This window comes from Cimex lectularius, unplaced genomic scaffold (assembly GCF_000648675.2).
Source record: "Cimex lectularius strain Harlan isolate CLEC.00 unplaced genomic scaffold, Clec_2.1 scaffold131, whole genome shotgun sequence".
NCBI lineage: Eukaryota > Metazoa > Arthropoda > Insecta > Hemiptera > Cimicidae > Cimex > Cimex lectularius.
Genome location: NW_019392685.1, coordinates 1,215,547 through 1,233,408, shown reverse-complemented (window position 1 = coordinate 1,233,408; position 17,862 = coordinate 1,215,547). Strand labels below are relative to the sequence as shown.

Below are 17,862 nucleotides of genomic sequence, written 5' to 3'. Positions count from 1 at the left end.
TAGTTTAAAAACCAAACCATGGTCAAAAAACCAGTTCTTCCAAAACAAACGAAACCCCTTAATAATTATAAAATATCTATAAAATAATAAAACTTTTGGTACTATTTCTATCCTAACTGGTCGTCTATGATCTGGAATCACTTACAAAAGAACAACTGCATTCTTGTAAGCTTAAAGAAGAAGAATAAATGCTAACCAAAATAACGTAAGTTAACACTATTTCCCATAGTGGTTGTCGATGATCTGGAGTCACTTAAAAAAAAGCTATTGCATTATTTTAAACCCCTTTCTTTTGTCAATTTGGAGACAAATAAAGTTGGACATTGATAGTCCTTGGGTGATGAGTCGGTGGTTTTTGACAGTTTTGACCGTACCATCTTCTGCTGTTCGCCCTGAAGATTTTACCCCACGACATGAAAACAGGCTGTTGTTATCTTGTTCAAATATCAAGTTACAGTTCATTTACAAAAGTTAGATTTATTTGTTGTTGCATTAACCGTTTAAACAATTTTGTTTGATATTGACAATACTATTTTCCTTTGATGCCATTCACCCTTGATAGTTGACGGTAAATTAATAAAAAAACATTGGTTTGATGGTCTTTGATGTCTCTCTTTTGGTCCTTCAAATAAAAAACTGTATTATACTTGTACTACCGATTAATACACTGTATGTATTACAATTGAAGGACAACTTATAATATTTCCAACTAGAGTATATTAAAAGTTGTTGGATATCGGAATAACCTCGAAAAAAGCATTGTTCGCTATATGGAAATAATCTTTATTGAAAGTCCATATTCGTGCAACTGGTGTTTTAGCCAAACTATCCGCAGGCAATGTAAAACAAAACCAAAATTTTCTGTGATGCAAGTACCATTGTGAAACGCCTCTTGTCATAAAAGGTCGCGTGCTAGAAAATCGAACGTTTTTTTGAAATTTAATACGAAATGCTTTTCCCCATATCACGCTCCAATTGGAGAAGCAGAAACGAACTGATGTTGGTAAGAAAAAAAATGAGTGCGGAACGGCTTGACCAAGAGCCGAAAAGCTAATTTGCACCATTTCGAGTGTTAATTGCTCTGCTGTTTCCTAAAAAAAAATTATTATACAAAACGATAAAAGCCAAGGATTGTATAGTGTAATTCCTCGTTTGCTGATCAAAATCCAACGGACAGATGATTGTGTCAAGTGGTCAACTTGAAACAATCAACCCGATGATCAGGAATGATGAGGCAGACGAGGAAGTAATTCGGACGATAAACTACAAACAAAAGACTGAAAAAAACAATTGCCTCCTCGAGGAAGAGATTATTTTTTGTTTATACAAGCCGAAAACTAGTACAGATTTCTTATTTATATTCCAATCAGGAAGAAAATGTTTTTTCTAATATAATTATATATATAAGTGGGTGTAAAAAATCAAATATCAATATTTTCATTAAAATTGTTGATATTATGCAAAAATCGACTTTTGTCTTGGAAAGTTTTCAATTTTACGTAACAGCTGAAGTATTTCCCATAATAATGTTTTGGTCTAGAAACTCGAGACGGAAAATCATTGAATGGATACGAAACCCAATCCATTCCTAACCCTAAGTCTACCTAACCTAAGCTATTAACTTTTTAATTTTGTATAATCCAGCTGAATTAGGTTCCCATGATAATGTTTTGGTCTAGAAACCCGCGATGGAAAGCCATTGAATAGATGTATAACCTAGAATAGATGTATAACCCTAACCATCCCTAACCTTATCTAACCTAACCTAACCCTTATGTTTTCAATTCTGTTTAACCTAGCTGAATTATGTTCCCCTTGATAATGTTTTGGTCTAGAAACTCGAGACGGAAAATCATTGAATGGATACGAAACCAATCCATCCCTAACTCTATGCCTACCTAACCTAGCCAGTTAACTTTTTAATTTTGTATAATCCAGCTGAATTATGTTCCCATGATAATGTTATGGACTAGAATCTCCGACGGAAAACCATGTAACCTTACCCGTGCCTACCCTACCTGATTTAAGCTAACGCATAAAGTTTTCAATTATGTATAACCCAGCTGAATTATGTTCCCATGATAATGATTTAACCTAGAAACTCGAGACGGAAAACCATTGAATAGATGTATAACCTAGAACAAATATATAACCCTAACCATCTCTAACCTGTCCCTAACCCTACCTAACCTACGCTAACCCATAAAATTTTCTATTTGTATCACCCAACTGAATTATATTCCCCTTGATAATGTTTGGTCTAGAAAATCGAGACGCAAAATCATTCAATAAATATATAACCTAACCCGTCCCTAACCATACCTAACTTAAGTTAACGCATAAAGTTTTCAATCCTGTACAACCCAGCTGAATTATTTTCCCATGGTAATGTTTTGGTCTAGAAACACGCCACTTAAAACCTATGAACGGATGTATAACCTAACCTGTCCCTAACCCTACCTAACCTAAGCTAACCCATTATGTTTTCAATTCTGTTTAACCTAGCTGAATTATGTTCCCTTTGATAATGTTTTGGTTTAGAAACCCGCGATGGAAAACCATTGAATAGATATATAACCTAGAATAGATGTAACCATCCCTAACCTTATCTAACCTAAGCTAACCCATTATGTTTTCAATTCTGTTTAACCTAGCTGAATTATGTTCCCCTTGATAATGTTTTGGTCTAGAAACTCGAGACGGAAAATCATTGAATGGATACGAAACCAATCCATCCCTAACCCAATGTCTACCAAACCTAGCCAGTTAACTTTTTAATTTTGTATAATGTTATGAACTAGAAACTCCGACGAAAAACTATTGAATAGATATATAACCTAACCTGTCCCTAACGCTACCTGACTTAAGCTAACGCATAAAGTTTTCAATTATGTATAACCCAGCTAAATTATGTTCCCATGATAATGTTTTAGCCTAGAAACTCGCGACGGAAAACCATTGAATATATGTATACCCTAGAACAAATATCCCTAACCCGTCCCTAACCATCCCTAACCCGTCCCTAACCATGCCTAACCTAACCTAACCCATAAAGTTTTCAATTTGTATAACCCAACAGAATTTTGTTTCCCTTGATACTGTTTGGTCTAGAAATTCGAGACGCAAAATCATTCAATGAATATATCACCTAACCCGTCCCTAACCCTACCTAACTTAAGTTAACGCATAAAGTTTTCAATCCTGTACAACCCAGCTGAATTATGTTCCCATGATAATGTTTTGGTCTAGAAACACGCCACTTAAAACCTATGAACGGATGTATTAACCTAACCTGTCCCTAACCCAACTAACCTAACCCACAAAGTTTTCAATTTGTATAACCCAACTGAATTTTGTTTCCCTTGATACTGTTTGGTCTAGAAATTTGAGACGGAAAATCATTCAATGAATATATAACCTAACCCGTCCCTAACCCTACCTAACCTAAGATAACCCATTAAGTTTTCAATTCTGAATAACCCAGCTGAGTTATATTCCCCTTGATAATGTTTTGGTCTAGAAACTCGAGACGGAAAATCATTGAATGGATATGTAGCCCAATCCTACTCCTTACCCTAATCTAAACCGACCTTAACCCTAACCCTTCCTCACTTAATCTGATCCAACCCGAAATGTGTAGAGAAAATTGTGAATCCTGCCCAAACCCATATCCATATTAAATTGAAACTTAAATATTTAATTTATTTAAAGTTTCATGTCGTTGAAAAAAAGTACAAACGAAGTGCAGATAATTCGTAAAATTAACTGATGTGGCAATAAAAAAAACCACCGGAAAAACGGCAGGATATCATCAATAAAAACGGACAATTTATGACGAATTAATTAATAAATTAAGAAACGTTATATAACAAAAACTGGCCATAAATCCTGAGATTATTTTCTCATCAAATAATTCATGATATAATGGGGATTAATTCAATTAATCAAATAATTCGTAGAAAATGTTTCAATCATGCGCGGTTTGTGTCATCAAATTATAATTACCTTAATTTGTTTTATTTTATGGTTTGAGTATTTGAACTTTGGAATATATTTTTGCACTTGAAACAGGTTCTTCGTGAAGTTCTGAGTCACCGTATCGAATTAAGGTAAAGTAGAACGAAGCAGTAAAGCGATTTTATATTTCCTTCGCCGGATGTTAACCCGAGATTGCCAAAAAATGTAAACACGTCTTTGCAGAAAATTTTGAATATGTAATTGTCAATTTCTCTCTCTCTCTTTCCGTGACTTACGAATTCTTTTTGTGCCACAATTTGAAAGCTATGATCTAGACTCCTCTCAGCAGGCTGAAAGTGGAGCACGCTATGAATATGCATTGGCGCATACCTGACCGATGAAATGGCTTTCGATCCCTTGCGACATTCGAAATCCAAACGTCAAACATTATCGGCTAATATTTGTTAACTCTATCATAACAATTTGGGGCTCAAGGTTTCGCTTTTTGCGGTCGGCCGAGGCCGGTGGGAAAGCCGGCAATTTCCTCTCAATTATGTACCTGGAAGGCTGTGTTGTGGAAAATTCGTTATACATTTAAATATTGAAACAAATGAATTATTCATTTTCACACTTATAATAAAAATAATAATAAAAACAACGAAAAAGTGTGCGAATCGGATATCCTCCGGATATGAAAAAATGACAAAAACCCTCATTTTAACAAAACAACTAAACTTAAATGCATTTATCAATTTATGATTTCACTGCCATCGGTGCTTCTTTTCAGCCGAACTAGCTCATTTTCATAGGATCGACGTAAACAGAACATGATCAGTGTGCTGAGTAGGGTTCCAAGTATGTAATTCAATCATCATCGTGCATTTTTCGATTAAATAAAAATAAAATTCTAACATTAAAACAATTTATTTTTTATTTTGAAAAAATAAAAATAAAATGATTTATTGAAACAACAAATATATTTTTTTTATATATACTTTCATATTTTTATGTGGCTTTTTACAAATGATCATAGCGTAACTTGATACCATTTTTTCATTATTTCAAATTCATCAAATTCATTTGTAATAATAAATAAATAATTTTTTTGTATAGAGATTTTAAAATAAACTAACCTTTTAATTAGTATTCTCAAAGGATATTAGCACTAATTTGAACCATGAGTTTTGTAATAATTATGAAGAACCCCTCTATTGACTAATTATTTTTTAACATTTGTCATTGTTCGGTTCGTTTATAAACCAGTAAAAATCAAGATACTTGCAAAAATAATGTTGGAAGGGACAAGACAATTATGATTTGCCATAATTTTCTTCAATTTTGTGAATTTTTCAACAAAATTGGTTGAAGTAATTTTAAACAAAATATATTATAACTGTGTTCTGTCCAGTTGTGCGTTAAGTTGTTGATATTTAACTGAAAATGTCTGTGGATTTAATTTTTGCTTGCTAAAGTTGAAATATTTAATTACTTTATAGTGACAGGTATAAAATAACAGTACTGAATAAAAATCGTAAAACATGTCCGGCCGTCTACTGATGGGAGTGCTTGATAGGCAATACTAAGCGAGAATGATGATCGGAGATGATTATGGGACCGGCATAGAGACACTTCCTCACGGACCTTTCCCAGTGCCCAGAGAACCTCCCGAAGATCCTACGCAGCCCTACAGCGGCCTCCATCCAACTCGGGATATCAGATCGCCCTTGAAACTCGCCACTGGTTACTCGATGGGATATCTGGAAGGATAGCGTTGCTGCACCAAGGATGTATCCATCCGTAGTCATGACAGTGGCGTATGAAACTGGGCTCATCGGCAGATGTCAAACCGGAAAAATATAGCCTATGCTGAAACCCTCATGGACCTATGGTGCAAAAATTTCTGTGAGGTATTGGGTGTAGTACTGGGGGCAAGAGGATGCAGAGTATACTAAGAAGACGCAGTTTAGTTCAAACAGCTCCCGAGAAAACTCCTCTTCCTAACAACTATGCTCCTCATTCTCCATAGCCTGCGCTCATATGGTCAGAGAGCGCAGCTTTTTAGCCGCTCTTCCTATGAATCCAACTGTTGAGCAAAATACCTGAATACCCTGGACCTTGGATAGGATGGCAGTACTCGAAATGTTCCTACGGTGCATGAAAAGATGTAAAAACCAGCGAGCTCTGGAAAGAAATATTACTTAAAACCAGTAAAAAAATTACAGGGAACTTCATTGTAGTGAATGGATTTTAACTAAGTTTGTATATATTCATGATTTCCTGAACTGAACAAAATCAAATAAAGAAATTAAATGTTCTTATCCAAAAAATAAATAAAAAATAATGTGTACAAACACAAAATTTTTAAAATTTACATTAAGTGCTAAAATACAACTGAGTTGAGTGAAACTTTTCATTAAAAAACTATTACACTATATTCACTAATTTCGTGGTCCGCTTGACCAATTAATATATCACAATTAATTAAGGTTTTTAGTTGAGATAAAAAAGTCAATGGCACGAGCGAGATTCGAACCCACGATCTTCGGCTTGATACGCCGCTGCTCTACCACTTGAGCTATCGTAACCTCGATCCACTCGGACACCAACTTCCCATCTCAACCGCACCTTTTTGAATTTTCCCTCCTTTTTGATAGCTCAAGTGGTAGAGCAGCGGCGTATCAAACCGAAGATCGTGGGTTCGAATCCCGCTCGTGCCATTGAATTTTCTATCTCAACTAAAAACCTTAATTAATTGTGATCTATTACACTATGTCATTAACATGACACTACACTGTTTGAAATGCATACAAAGAGACTAGTAGCTGGGAGACTTTTCTACAGCACCTCATTAATAATTTAATTTAATTTTTTAAACTTTTATTTGTAAATAAAAAGTTGGAAAAGTCCGCTTTTTATTTTCTTTTGTATAATGTTTAATATTCGACATATTATGAAGAAAACTGCTATGCCATAACCCAACCACCACGATTGCCAACTCGCGGGGTGGGTGATTCTCGAGACATGGTGGAAATTTTTTGTAAATTATTAAAATTGGAATTGTGATGGACTGCGAGAAATGATTGACTCTGAACATGTGTGGGTGTACGTGAAATTCCAATCCTTTAATATATTTTATTAAATATCCTTAATCTTATGCTTAATTTATATTAAATCTTGAGTTTATTTCATGGTCAAAAAAATTGTCCACTTGATTTTTGTCTACTATACAAGTCTCACAAACTAACATTGAAATGTATATATTACATGCATTATACAGTGTGTCCTTTTTAGATAGCCCAGCTGAAATTTCTTGAACAAATGACGCTACAAAAAAATAACCTTTTTTTGGTAAATTATACAGGGCACCTCAGGCGGAGCTCAACTTCAAAATTATAAATACGACCCTATATCCTGACACATCATTTTAAAGGATTTTTTTTACGCTGAAAACAATGGTGCAATCGGATTTTAAATTGGTCAATAAAATGACAAAGTTATGGCAAAAAGAATTTCGACGAGTAGTTGAATATTTTACTGTATGGTCGCGAAAATCCGAATTCCTCTCTCCGAAATGTTGGAAGGGTTTTAAGTTAAAAAAAAAATAAAATAAAATAAGAAATGTCCTCCGGACTTACCATTTAAGTCGCATCGCTCTCATCTTGTCCAGGGACTTCGGGACTCTGATTATGACAGGCGTCTGACGTTCCTTGCACAAATGTCGATTTGGGAGGTTGAAGAAAACCTTCTTCCACACATCCTGTGGCATGCTAAACCGTTGGAATTTTCGAACGTGGGCAGAAGAAAATACGAGAGTTTCGTATTCTTGTCATCACAGGTGGTCCACAGTATCAATTCGGTTTGGACCTCGGAAATAAATTCATTGGGCCTTATTTCTACGAAAATAATTAAAATGGTGCTCAGCACCTCAATTTTAGGGAGGTTTTACCAACACTATTAGATGATGTTCCTCAGCAATAACGACAAAGAACGATTTTCCAGATGGATGCCCCGTACACAATTCTTTGCAGGACGTTATTTGAAGTCACTTCCGGTATAGGTGGAAAGGACCACATGGCCCGATCTGTTGGACTCCACGGTCACCCGATTTAACCCCACTGGTCTTTTTTCTTTAGGCCCATTTAAAAAACAATATCTACGCCAAACATAACCCAACAATCTCAGCTGAAGAACTCCGGCAAAGGTTAGAAAATGCTTGTCTATTGCTCTGAGCAGCGGTGAAAAGTGGTTAAAAAAGGAAATCTTTGCATCTTTACCCAAGGCAGGCAGTTCGAACATGAAATGTGATTAATGATTAAGGAAACCAAATTACTGTTTTTTCCCCAAATGTTTTGCCATAACCTTTACACAATTTTTTGACCAGTTTAAAATCCGATTGAACAATTATTTTCAGCGTAAAACATCCTTTAAAATGATGTGTCAGCATATATAGGGGAACTCTCTTTTTTTTTTAAATGGGGGGGGGGTTAAAGTTAATTCGGTGGGTAAGATAAAAGGTCATGAGGCCATCGTCGTTTTAAACGACGCGGAAGGTTGTAAGGGTAAGATGTTGAGGAAAGAGATAGGGCTTGGGTTAGGGTGGAGGGTTAGTTTAGAGTGGAAAGTGAAGAATCGTGTTCGGATAAGATCTTTCACGAAATGGATTTTAATATCTTTATGGATCGTTTGAATGGTGACATAGAAGAGCATTGAGCGGAGAACTTTAGATTGAAAAGATTGAATTCTATGCATAGTTCCCTAATTTCGTGGTCCGCTTGACCAATTAATACATTACAATTAATTAAGGTTTTTAGTTGAGATGAAAAAAAGTTAATGGCACGAGGGGATTCGAACCCACGATCTTCGGCTAGATACGCCGCTGCTCTACCACTTGAGCTATCGTGAGTTGAAAAATGGCAAAAAGAAGGGAAAATTCGAAATGTTGGGTTGAGATGGGAAGCCATTGTCCGAGTGGATCGAAGGCACGATTGCTCATCGTGAGTTCGAATCCCGCTCGTGCCATTAACTTTTTTTCATCTCAACTAAAAACCTTAATTAATTCTATGCATAGTGGATGATTTTGCCGAGCCCCACAGCTCCACTCCGTAGGTCCAAATAGGTCTGATGAGTGGTGCTTAGTTTTGATTGTGGTACAAGTAAGTGTCTGATATTATTAAATTCTTGCCGTGTTAATCTTGAATGTGGGTCCCAAGTAAGTCTATTATCTAAGCAAAGCCCAAGGTAGCGGACTTGGTTCGATGGTATTATCTTGTTGCAAATATGAACTGGTGGACAGGTTTGACATTTGAGTAAACGTAACTTGTAGGCTTTTTTTCGTTTAACCTGATCCGCCACAGATTGCACCAGTCTGTAATGAGGTTCAGGTTTTGTTGGAGTGCTTCTTTTGCTAGGAGTGTGTTGATTAGAAAAAGGTAAAAAAGGTAAAAATTTAAAAATAGACTAAAAATATTAAACAAGTATTTCTTGTTATTTTGCTAGCGTCATTGGCTCAAGAGAAATTTACCAGGCCATCTATCTTAAAAAGGACACCCTGTGAGGGGGGTATAGGGTGAGGTAGAAAAATGAACTAGACGACACAAACAAACTGGACAAATTGCTAGTAGAGTATTTATTAATCGTAACTAATTAATTTTTAGGCATAACAAATGTTTTGTTTGCTACGATTGAAATAAGATTTTTCCAGCTTATCTTTGTCTTTGTGTGCATATGAGCAAGTGAAGGATGGACAGGAAAGAGGTTCAAGGCAAGAGGATTTTAAATAATCGCTTTTTTTTATCGCAAGGTCTAAAGGAGAATGCACGCCATTCCTGACCATCCTCCTAGTCCTCTCAAAAGGGAATATTCTTAAGAATAGTCTGACGCGATCTGTGTTTCCTCAGGTGGAAGCTGACAAGCTGGTGAACCAGCTCGACACGAGAGGCCGCGCCTTCATCTCGTACGCCGAGTTCTGTGCTGCTGTCAACGCCATTCTCAAAGATTCCGGTAATTTTTTTGAACATTTATTTAAAATAATTAACAATTGGTACGATGAAAATATTCTATAAATAAATAGATAAACTGTGGTCCGCAGAAAAGGCGTCATACAGCAACTACTTGAAAAACCTGGAACTTACTAGGATAGCCGAAGACCCATTTTTATTTTCAAATCAATCAAATTATTTAAGTTTTAATTAAAAAAATTCATTACCGTTAATAATAAGAATAAGAAAAAAAATTACTTATTTAATAATAAAATTACAAGACTTGTATAACAATAAAACAATATTTTACCGAGATAAGTACTCAAACATCGTAGTTATCAATGGTATAAATAATTGCTAAATAGTTTCTTTTTTCTTTTAAGAAAACAGAATTGGATTTTTAAGTCATCAGAATGTTAGTTTATTGTTTTTAGGTCTGATTCCATCTCAGGGTCCGCTTATTTTCGCTCTGCGAGGGTCGGATTTCTCACATCGATATCGTTGTATCTTTGGTCCATTATACAATCCGTGAGAATTTATGTTAATTTGATGTGTCAAATAACCAAATCTGTACTTCCGACGTTGAGTTACAACCTTGAGTTTTTCCCCGTCTTTTTGCTATTTTTTTTCTCTAAATTTTCGAAAGAGTGTTTTATTCTTAAAATTTTCGTGTTTATACAGCGCGTTGCGTTTAAGTACATAGTAATGTAAAAAGCATTCGAGGTCGTGTCTGTATTTACAGATTTTTCCTGTCAAATTTAAACCTCGGATTTTAGATACCTTCGCGGTGAGATCATCCGGTTTTTGAAGTTTCTGCGGCTTTTAGTTTTAAAATATTTAGAAAGGGCGGAGATCTTCTCTTTTTATGAGAATCTGAAATGTAAGTAAAATTGAATTAGTCTCCTTTCACCAAACAATTTCCTTCATCTATTAGACTTTTTTTATTCTGTAAATAGTCAAGTTGAAATAAGTCCAGTCTTATTTATCCTGGAATTAAGTTGTGTAAATTCATAATTCAGATAATGATTAATTTGTGAGATGAGAGAGTTAACATTTGTTCTGTATTAATAAATTACACTTGGATTATATATATAATATATGCTAATGTAGATTTATATTAGAATAAATATCAGATTGTCTGTTTATCTCTCTTTTTATTTTTCTTGCCTTTTTAATCTTTTGAGTCTTTCTCTCTCACTCTCTATTTATCTACCTATCTCTCATTCACTCATTCATTTACTGAAGCACTCACATTCTCTAACTCTTTCTCTCATTCACTGACACTGACTCTTTCTCTCTTCTTTTCTTTCTCATTTTATGTTTTTTTTAAATGTTTTTTGCACTTTGTCTGTCTATTTATATCTAAAATATATTGTGCAATTTTTCTTTGTGATATCTCTCTCTCTCTCTTTGTCTTTCTTACTCTCATCCTGTAGATATTTCTTTCCTTTTCCCTTTTTTCTTATTCCATTCTTACTCAACCTGTTTCCACCCAAAAAATTTGTGCAATTTTTCTTTATAATCTCTTTTATACTCTCTCTCTCTCGCTCTCTCCCTCCCTCCCTCCCTCTTTGTCTTTCTTACTCCCATCCTGTAGATAATTCTTTCCTTTTCCCTTTTTTCTTATTCCATTCTTACTCAACCTGTTTCCACCCAAAAAATTTGTGCAATTTTTCTTTGTAATCTCTTTCATTCTCTCTCTCTCTCTCTCTCTTTTCTTTCTCTCTCGCTCTCTCCCTTCCTCACTCCCTCTTTGTCTTTCTTACTCCCATCCTGTAGATATTTCTTTCCTTTTCCCTTTTTTCTTATTCCATTCTTACTCAGTCTGTTTCCCCCCCAAAAATTTATGCAATTTTTCTTTGTAATCTCTTTCATTCTCTCTCTCTCTCTTTCTCCCTCTTTGTCTCGCTCACTCTCACTCTATAGACATTTTTTTTCTTATCCCTTTTTTTCTTATTCCATTCTTACTCAGTCTGTTTCCCCCCCAAAAATTTATGCAATTTTTCTTTGTAATCTCTTTCATTCTCTCTCTCTCTCTTTCTCCCTCTTTGTCTCGCTCACTCTCACTCTATAGACATTTTTTTTCTTATCCCTTTTTTTCTTATTCCATTCTTGCTCAGTATGTTTCCCTCCATAAAATTCGTGCTGTTTGCCTTTGTGAATCTCTCTCCCTCTTCCTTTCGCTCTCATTTTATGTGCTTTACTCTTTCTCAGTCTATATCTAAAAAAATGCAATTTTTCTGTGTGATCTCTCTCTCTCTCTCTCTCTCTCTCTCTCTCTCTCTCTCAATTTCTCTCTTTCTCATTTAATTTTTGTATTTTTTGCAACGTTCTCGGCTCTCATTTTCTCTCTCTCTCTCTCTCTCTCATTCTCTCTCTCTCTCTCTCTCTCTCTCTCTCTCTCTCTCTCTCTTTTCCTTCCTCTATCTCCCTCTACCTATTTGTCTCTTTTACTCTCACTCTATAGACATTTATTTTATTTTCCCTTTTTTCTTATTCCATTCTTGCTCAGTCTGTTTCCCCCAACATATCTGTGCAATTTGTCTTTGTGAATCTCTATATTTTTTCTTTCTCATTTTATATGTTTTACTGTCTATTTATATCTAAAACAATTTGTGCAATTTTTCTTTGCTATCTCTTTCACACTCACTCTCTCTTCCTTTACCTCTTTATCTCTCTTACTGTCACCCTATAAATATTTCTTTCGTTTTCCCATTCTTCTTATTCCATTCTTGCACAGTCTGCAAGCAGCCCCCCCCCAAAAAAAAATCTGCTGTTTGTCTTTGTGAATATCTCTCTCTCTCTCTCTTTTTCTGTATCTCTATCTCCATCTCGAATTTTTATCTACCTACGTATCTTTATTTACGCTGTTATTTCTCAAGCAGCCTCTTTTTATTTCACTTTCTGGCTATCTGCTTTGTTAGTTTTCTCTCTCCCTTTCCTCAGGTCTTAATGAATCCGTTCCCGTTACCGCAAATTTCACAAAACCCTCCCAACCCCCGGGAATCAGCATATCAGAAACCTCGCTTCCCGACCAATTTCCTCGAACCCTCCTCGCCGACTAAAGATACGACGGCCGAGAGATCTCCTAAGAAGTGATGGTGACGATAGTGGAAGTGATAATGCCTCTTGTATTAAACAGAGAACACTTTAGTATCAATGGAGTACTACCAATGGGAATTTTCCCCATTCTTATTTTTAACTTTGTATGTATTTTCTTTCTCATTGTTATATATTGCCTATTTGAGAGTAGTTGTAAAGTTCTGCAAAAAAGATTATATATTCTTGTGTATTGTTTGTTCTATTGTTCATAAGAACCGAATACTTTGTATGATGTTTTATGCTTATGCTACGACGTCCACCTTTGAAATTCGCATCCTTCGAACTGATCTCGTTGCCTGTTGAACAATCAAACAATAGAAAGGAAATTGCAGTATGTAAGAGCCCGGGAGCTACAACGGGATATCCCACAATTGGTGTGCGCCGATTCGCCCCCGTTGCGCAACAATAAAACACTCTTTAACGAAAAGCTATTTCCGTTCGTCGGTTATTGAATTATTACTTGCGAGCTACACGTAGTTAAGTGTTTATAACTAACGGCTTAAATTATGAAAATCCCAATACGTCAAAATAACTCGGGTGGATCTTTAACCCTTTTATAAATGCGGTGTTTTAAGTTAGTAAATAAACACGCAAATACTACACAAAACTTCTTCCATTCACAAAAACGTTTTGTGTTTTACACACAAACTCTTTCTTACGTTCTTCCTTTATCTGTCTGATTATTCCTTCTTTGCCTTTTTGCCTTACTAAGTCTCTCTCTGTCTACCTCTCCCTCACCCCATCTCCCTCTGTAAGTTCTTTTCAGGATTTGTTTCTTAATAGATTTATTACAGTTTTTAATGAGGTGATGAAAATTTAATTTTATATGTATGTAATCTATAAAATTGTTAGTAAATTTTGTAATTATATAATTTCTTTCTTTATTGATTTATTACAGTTAAATGAATGTAAATTTTAATTTAGTTATTATTACTGTTCCACATTCAGCTTATTTTTTTACATTTTTTTATTATTATATAAATATGATAATCTAGAAGGGCATGTAAGTTCAAATTGTAAACTGTTCGTTTCTTGTTGAGTGTAAGAAACGTCAAAATGTCTTAACGAGATTTGTAGAAATAAATCTTTTATCAAATCAAATCTTTCCTCCAGCTCCTTTCTATGTCACCCTGTTCTTCATTATGTCTCTGAACTCTTAGGTTTTAGCCCTCTCTTGGTGAATTTGTTTTCCTGCTTGTCTTGCGGTCTTTCTTTCGCTTTCTTCTTTCTTACTGTTTTTATTTATATATATCTAGCTAAATCTATCTTCATCCGTACCACCATATCATTTTTTGTGCCATTAGTTTTTAACCTGTCTGGTTCTATTGCGCTTTCTGGCCATGCATTGTGAAGCATTTGTTCTCTTACTCTCTCTCACTCTCACAGTTTTTTTTTCTTGTTGTTTCGATCTCGCTCTTTTGGTTTGGCTTTCTCTATCTTGGTGGATATATGTCCAGCTATCTGCCTCTCTCTCTCCCTCTACCTCTTTGTCTCTCTTACTCTCACCCTGTAGATATTTCCTTCTTTTCTCTTTTTTTCTTATTCCATTCTTGCTCAGCCTGTTTTCCCCCAAAAAATTTGTACTGCTTGTCTTTGTGAATCTCTCTCTCTCTCTCTCTCTCTCTCTCTCTTCCTCTTCCTCTCTCTCTCCCTCTCCCTCTACCTCTCTGTCTCTCTTACTCTCACCCTGTAGATATTTCTTTCCTTTTCCTTTTTTTCTCATTGTATTCTTGCAAAGTCTGTTTCCCCCCAAAAATGTGTGCAACTTTTCTTTGTGGTCTCTTTCACTGTCACTCCCCTCTCTCTCTCTCTCTCTCTCTCTCTCTCTTCCTTTCGTTCTCCTTTTATGTTTTTTAATCTTTTTCTCTCTATTTATATCCAAAAAAATGTAATTTTTTTGTGATTCCTTTCACTTTCTCTCTCCCCTCGTCTCTCTCTACCTCTTTGTCTCTCTTACGCTCACGCTATAGATATTTCTTTCATTTTCCCTTTTTTTCTTATTCCATTTTTGCTCAGTCTGTGTCCCCCCCCCAAAAAAAAATATGTCCAGTCTGTGTTTGTGAATCTATCTCATTCCCCCCCCCCTCTCTCTCTATTCCTTTCTTTCCAATTTTATGTGTTGTACTCTTTCTATATTTATATTGAACAAAATTGTCACACACACTATCTCTCTCTCTTTCTCTATTTCTTTCCTTCTTCCACTTACTCCGCTTTATCATGCTTTGTTTCCTTCTTCCTTTCATGTCGTTGTCAGATTGTTTATGTTTTTTCCACTTTTTGTCTCGATAACTCTTTTGCATGACACTTCCTTCTTTTCAGAGTTTCTCTCTCTCTCTCTCGCTTTATTCCTATTCTTTTCCCCCTAACTTTCTCTCTCTCATTTTTTATTTTTCTTGCTGTTTTTCTCCCTATTTGTCTCGATCACTCATTTGCTTTGGCTTTCTTTTTCTTTGTGAATCTGTGAAGTGTTTACCTCTTCTTTACCTCTTCGCCTTTCAGTGTTTCTCATTTTCTCCATTCTCTCTCGCTGTCTCTTTCTCTCTCATTCCTATGTCAATAACTGTGTCAATAAATATTTTTTAGTGAAACCTCGGGTTTGATTAATTCTTACAGCAAGCAGATTTTGCCCATGGTTTCTCAACACACATGATGAACATGAGTAAAAGGAGGTAAACACACACAAAAAAAAAATACATAACTACAAAACTAATATTCTAAACGGAGTCCCTTGTGGGAAAACGGTCAAAACAAGTCCAATCCAAGATTAGTCATAGAACGGTCTTCAAATAAACATTAATTAACGGTCACTAAATACCACACATTAGTCATAGAATAAGAAGACCAAGGCTAAGTTAACAAATAAAGTTCTTGGTTAAAAGTCACAAGTTAATTGGGTTTTTTATGAATATCAGGAATGTGGGGTGATTAGTGACCGTTAATCGATAATTATTCAGAAATCGTGAGATGCGGCCTGGTTTGATGTAGGTTTCAGAAAAACATTTTGTTTCTCTTGCTAACGTTTCGATCTTTATTGAGATCATCTTCAGGGCTCAAAGTGTTCTGTGTAATTGTGCCATTCTTGCGTGTCGTGTTGAGAGTGCCTTCACAACTCACCAACACGACACGCAAGAATGGCACAATTACACAGAAGACAAACACTTTGAGCCCTGAAGATGATCTCAATAGAGATCGAAACGTTGGTACGATAAACAAAATGTTTTTCTGAAACCTACATCACACCAGACCGCATCTTACGATTTCTGAATAAATAGCAGGAATCTTTTGAGCCAATGTATTACTCAACGTCTAAAGCATTTTGTGATGGGTTGGTGCATACTTAGGTTTAAATTAGATTTAACTGATGATGGCGTAAGGCCATGGCTGACAGGCTTTAACAGTGATGATAGGCAGACTAAAATGATCAGAAATGACCATGCTAAAGGTTCTTCACCCCGATCACCTGAAGAGGAAATGTCTCAATTTAAAGAATTTTTAATTGTCTAGGTCGAAATCCATTATCGTAAGATGTAAAGATCGTATAATACTTTTAGACATATTGCATCAAAAGCTTTCAATTTATATATTATTTCTATATTTTCTTTTGCAAAAAAGTACACCTTTCACATTTATATACATATATGGCCCAAGGTCCCGTTAAAAAGGATCCCCGTGTACAGGTACAACCCGGCCGAGAGGTGCGCGCATGCGTCCGCTACGTCTCGTCGTTCCACCCGTACCCGCAAAGGCAAAACAATCAGTCGTTCTTCGCCAACGGTACGAGTTCAGTCCCGTCTTAATTTTTTTTCCCTCCGAGGACTTCATTTTACCCTGTTTTCCCCGGTTTTTTTGTTTTTTTCTTTGTGTTCTGAAGTGTGTGAAGTGCTAGTGGATATCAATCGTTTCAGCAGAAAAATCGGTACGTTCCTTATAGTAATTATACATATAGGTAATAGTTTACATTTAATTTTATTACTTAATTACATTTTAAAGGTGTCATTTTAACTTTTATCACGAATGGACATAAAACACAACCATCTAACAAGAAATATCTAGCGAAAATAGACAACCAGCTGCACAAACATACATTAAACAGTCGTTTCTTCTTTATTATTGACAATTGAACTATCTATTTTTTTAAATATTTTAAACAATAAAAAATAATTTTAAAGGATAATTTATTAATATAATGCCATAAAACAGCAAGTTGTTATGTGCCTAGTTGTCAAAGCGGCTAAGTGACACATACCCCAACAACGCTTCCGAAAACAATATAAAAACATCAATTTTTTAATAGTTTTTATTGTTTATTGGAAACATAACAATCAATTAAATAGGGGAAAGGGTTAATTTGTACAAATTAAGTGCTTGCAAATCTCTCAGGGTTGCATACATTCGGATATGAAGGGGGGTGCAAATCTTCCTGGAAAAGAGGTAAATCGAGACCTATAGAGTCAGAGGGTAAATCTGCGAAGTTTTGAACTTTGCCACCCACCTGCGGATCGTGCGGTCAAGTCAGACGAAGTCCGGTTTTGTTCAAGCACATTTGAACACTTGGATGATTCACACGAATCGTTGTGCAACTGCTGACCTTTTCCCTTTCCGCCATTTATAAAAGACTATGGGAAAAGAGTTAAAACCGAGAAGAAACAGCAGGAAAGTGTGTGATAATAATAAGTAAAGAAATATATTGGACGGATTTAACGGTACAAACAGGCCTGTTTTTTTAATCCAAAATGGTGCAGTTGTGTTTAAATTTCTTTATGAAAATTTTTGGCAAATATTTAACCTGCCTTTAACCAGGTTAGTTCAGTTCATTAAGAGTTTT

General features: G+C 35.4%; 1 protein-coding gene across 2 annotated transcripts in view; it reads left to right on the top strand.

Moving 5' to 3' along the window:
* LOC106663037 (rab11 family-interacting protein 4B-like) overlaps positions 1–17,862 on the top strand; it is a 99,107-nt gene that overhangs the window by 8,805 nt on the left and 72,440 nt on the right. For both annotated transcript variants that reach the window (XM_014387539.2, XM_014387538.2), the window contains exon 3: positions 9,855–9,957. In XM_014387539.2, the coding sequence (XP_014243025.1) occupies positions 9,855–9,957 (103 nt within the window). The remainder of the gene's footprint in view (positions 1–9,854; positions 9,958–17,862) is intronic.